The sequence below is a fragment of the Eurypyga helias genome, unplaced genomic scaffold (genome assembly GCF_000690775.1).
Source record: "Eurypyga helias isolate BGI_N326 unplaced genomic scaffold, ASM69077v1 Scaffold38480, whole genome shotgun sequence".
Classification (NCBI taxonomy): Eukaryota; Metazoa; Chordata; class Aves; order Eurypygiformes; family Eurypygidae; genus Eurypyga; species Eurypyga helias.
The window spans coordinates 1-4,796 of NW_010225667.1; the positions used below are offsets into that span (position 1 = coordinate 1).

Below are 4,796 nucleotides of genomic sequence, written 5' to 3' on the forward strand. Positions count from 1 at the left end.
GCCTGGCCGACGCCTCAGCTGCTCCTCTACACGCACCGCCCCATCTTCACTGCTAGTGTCGGGGATTTGTTTTCCTTTATCAATTTTAATTAACAGCTTTATTATTACTAGCGCTCAGAAGGCTTAGGGGATTAGAGACCGTCTCTGGCGCACGTCGCTTATCCCGGTGCCACCCGCCACGGCCTCCCGAGGAGGTGAGAGGGGAAGCCACCACACAGACGCCTCGGGCCCGTCGAGGCCGCGGTGTCGGGACCTGGCTTACTGCTTTACCCCCTGGATAAGAACCCGAGGGCTGCACCTCTCTTCTCTGGTTGCTCACAAAGATCAAAACAGTTTTAATCAAGGCCAAGGCGGCATAGAGTTGTGATTTCTGAGGAGAAAACATTCCTCTGACATGTAGGTGCTGCTGAAAAACCCTTCTGAAGAACAGAAAAAGATGCATTATTAAAAGGCTGCCACTTGAAAACTCTATTACATTTACAACATCTTGTTTATTCACCACAGCAAGCTAAAATAGTAAATACTAAGGTATGCATAGAATTATTTAACTGTGATTAGAAGAAAGCATATGTATTTCTGAAACAATGTCTTGTTTGGACTTCCTTTATTGTGTTTTGACAGGACAAGTGGTTACATGTATGGACATGGGAGAGGAAACATCTTTAATGTGAACATGAGCACAAAATCTGTTTTTGTTCACAAAGCTTACTGAGACACTCTAGCCACTGAACAGAACATGCTGTTGGCCCGTCCCACAACACAACTCCCTGTCATGTTTACATGCAATACAACAGCAAACCAAAAATAACTCGCAATCCTGGTCCCACAGAAGATGCAATTTAAAAGATCAGTCTGTTCCGCCTCTCACAGAGGGAAATACCGATGCATACACCTGTAAAAACCAGTTGAACAAAACCCAAGGAATGATCTTTTGAAGTGTTATGAATGATAATCATATACCTGCCAAAAATGCCTGTTAGCTGAAAAAATTTAAGCACGGTTGAACCAAATTTGTCCCATAAATGCACAATACATTTATTGACCAAACTACGGTAACTGCAGCCCAACGTAAAAAGGATGGGGGAGGGAAGTAAACTTTTTCCTTGCTTTATGACCTCTTCCAAGGACAAAGGAGTTTATTTAAAGTAACTAAGTCTCTAGACACAAATGAAAAGCTACATACAAACTATATGTATACCCAAGTTAACATCTGTAAATATGGAAAAGGCCAAGTACAGGTATTGGCATGCTTTTGAAAATCAGATTCTTAATTTTTATGCAATTAGGAACCAAAAATTAATGATCATCTGTGAAAACCAAGCTAACAATACTAACCAAGGCCAAAAAGACTGTAAATAGTGACAGAATAATGAATGCAAACAGAAAACAGTGCAATTTTTTTTCCAAAATGTCAGGCAGTTGCACCACAGATGATTCTCAAACCTTTTAACTACAGTAATTATGACAATTACTATAGTTAAAAATCACCAAAATAAAGCAAATGATCAACTTTTAATATGAAATAATAGCAGAGATTGTGAAAGGTTGGGCCTTAGGCTTAAAGTACCAGATAAACCAGATCATTTTAATTCACAGTTACACTAGCTACTTACTCTGGGGGTGCCACTTCTGTCATTATTCACAGGGACACCCTGGGATGTTCCTTTCCAGTGATCCAATACAATGGAGTCCTTCACCACTCAACTGTCTATGTAAAGTCAGAGTGTTGTGAATTTTTGGAGGACTACAGCACTAGCAGCGCACTCGGCTTCTGAATGCACTACTTGCCTATTTAGGCTACAGGGTTGCTAAGGAAGATAAAATGCTGCCTATTGCAGTAAGGCCTAGTGTGAACTGGGACCTGCAAATATTGCTGCAATCCTACTAATAGGTACTTTGTGTTAATAATATCAGATGAAGAGCTTACAAAAACCCTCGTGGAACACGTTTTTGAAACCTTTTCAACTGAAATGTCACAACCGACCATGCCTATTACAGATAATAAGAAACTGCACAGTAAACATTCTACACACCTCACCCCTCATATAGCTGATAAATACACCTTCAAGAAATGGCTGGTGCACTCACAGATGCAGGGGGGGAAAGTAAGTGAAACCTGCTAACTGCCTTTAAAAACTACTGTCTTGTATTTTATGAACAGCCAGATTATGGAGAACACGGGCCAGACTTGCAGACTCAGAGCAAGAACTTCATAGACTTCTGAAACTTGAAGGAAAGGGTACCTTCGTGACACAGACGAGATCAAGAACTACTGCTTTTTGCTAACTGGAGAGAATCTACTGTAAGTACCGTTATCTCCTATTAACAACTGAACAGACTCTTTATTCATATCACATTAAGTGGAAGAAACACGCCAGTCAAAGACAGGTACAGGATAAAGATCCTGTGTAACAGGGCTTTCGATGCCTGTGATGAAACCAAAATGACCTTTGACAAAGTACAAACACACATATCCAAACACACATATTTACTGTTTTACTGTACCACAGAATTAGAGCATGAGAAGACCCCTATTCTAAGCCGTTCCTAATAAGCTATAAAGGATTGTTTTTCCAAACGAACGCAGAAACTGCTATTAGGTACCCGCACACTGCTTAATTTTTCACGTTAGTGTACGTGTCTAAGATTTCTAAAAAACGAAGGCAAATGTTACAACTCAGCAACCAGGACTAACTTAATCGGAATTAGTCAAATTCGAGTGCATAACACTGGTATGACAGAAAAAAAAAGATTATTAGAAGGTAGAAAAATGCAGAACTCGTTTATAAAACATAAAGCAAGTACTTCAAACCAGACTATCCAGTTAAAAATGAACTGCAAGGCAATATTGCTTGTTTCTTTCTCTTTTACCAAGTTTCTATTTGCAAGAGGTGATTTGAAAGCTTCCTGGATTATTTTTCATTTGTTGTGTGTTTTTTCTTAAATATCACAGGCTTGAGTATGAAAATATGCCTTCTTGCTCTTGAAAGAGCTAGCAAAGTTTGGGCGAGTAAGGAGATGATTTTACCATAAATGATACGTGAATTGGGTGGGAATGACCGATTTGCTCAATAAACAGAAACATCCCCTTTCCTTAGCTGTTACAGATCAGGAACAACACGGCTCAGACTCCAGCTTATTGCAGTATCAGTAATAGTTTGAGCATTGGCAGTGCCTGTCCTTAAAACAGGGGAGTGCAAAACATAACCGGGGGGAAAGGGAGGATCAGAATGTGTCCAGGATAATGGAAGAGAAGCGTGAAATCATTTCCCGTACTTTGCAATTGACTTTCAACTGGTAAACACCTTTTTCACACTTACAGCAATAGCACCCTTAATGCAGCAGGCAAGTTTGCTGCTCACAAGGCCTGTCTTTGACCACCAGTCACGTATTTGTGCTTCTCTCCATTACGTGGGGATCTGTACCCAGAATTTCACCTAGAATTTCACTAGCTTTTCGTGGAGCCTGGCTCCACAACCACCCATCTGTTAATCATAGTCTATTTCAACTTTCGTAATATCGTTCAGGTTTGGTTTTTCGCTGGTACTCCTTCCGTGGACAGAAGTTAAATGCTTTTTAAGAGCAGACTTGTGTTTGAAGTCCATGTCGCAACAATGACACTTGTAGGGCCTGTCACCGCTGTGTATATTCAGGTGATCCTGAAGCGTGCTTTTGGCAGTGAAGGTCTTCAAACACACCATGCACTGGAAGGGCCGGATGCCCATGTGCCCCCGGATGTGTCTGTTGAGATTCTTTTTTTGTGTAAATGTTTTGCCACACTGCAAACACAAAAAGAGTTTGTGCATTTTTAGATGTCTGAGATAGTTCTCAAGATGCAGAAATCCCCTCGGACACTTCGGACACTGGTGTCGCCATGAACTGCCAGAATTGTCCAGGCTCTGTAACCCATTCATCAGACTAGAAGTTCCTTCAGGATTGTCACTGACAAAAGCCTGAAAGTGATTTCCTGACATTTCTGCGTTTCTGCTTTCAACCGTAGAATTTATCAAGGAGTGTTGCGTTTCCGGAAAATATAAATTTGTTTTAGAGGACGTGCAAGGCTGAGGAAAATGATCATTTTCTACGTTCGCTACACTCACAGAATCCATTCTGAAGATGCAGATTTCATCATCCTTGTATCCAATTTCAACTGTTGATATTTCTGGGGTTTTTGTGTCCCTTCTTTCCAAGATCAAACTCGGCACAGCAGGCTGCGAGATGTCCCCCTTCTCCTGTTTCACAGGGTATTCCACGTTCACTGGGCTGTCTTCAGAGATCTCGATTATTTCACAATCTTTATCTAAAACATCATCCCCGTTTCTCAGCTCAGCATCTGAGGAATGACATCCCTCTACAGCCTGGTTACCGTTCTCCATGGAAGCATCAATTTCCAAGTATTTCGACAAAGCCTCGGTGCACTTCTCCACGATGTGAACCATCTGGAGATAACTGGCGGCGGTGAGGTATTTCAGCAGCTCCTTCTTCTTGACTTCCAGAGCCCCCGTGTAACAAGACAGCAGCAGCTTCCTGCCCACCTCGGCGCTCTGCAGGACGGTGATCCGCACCTGCCTGGACTGGCTGAGCAGAAACTGATCCCTCATGAAGGTGGAGCAGGCGGCGAAGATCACCTTGTGCCCCTGGAACTCGGTGTCGTTGATGTAAATGGAAACGTCGCAGAAGAGGTTCTGCTGCCGCAGGAGGTTCATCTTCTGCAGCACGGCGTTGCCCTGCTGCTCGAACTGGAAGTGCAGCACCTCCGAGTCCGCAGCCATGGCTCCGCTCCTGCGGAGGCACCG

The 4,796-nt window shown here is 42.6% G+C and overlaps 1 protein-coding gene across 1 annotated transcript; it reads right to left on the reverse strand.

The window, feature by feature from the left end:
• Positions 1-3,488: 3,488 nt before the first annotated feature.
• ZBTB6 (zinc finger and BTB domain containing 6) lies at positions 3,489-4,772 on the reverse strand. The gene has a single exon (XM_010150268.1). It carries the CDS (start codon positions 4,770-4,772, stop codon positions 3,489-3,491), a length of 1,284 nt encoding a protein of 427 aa, XP_010148570.1.
• Positions 4,773-4,796: the final 24 nt, after the last annotated feature.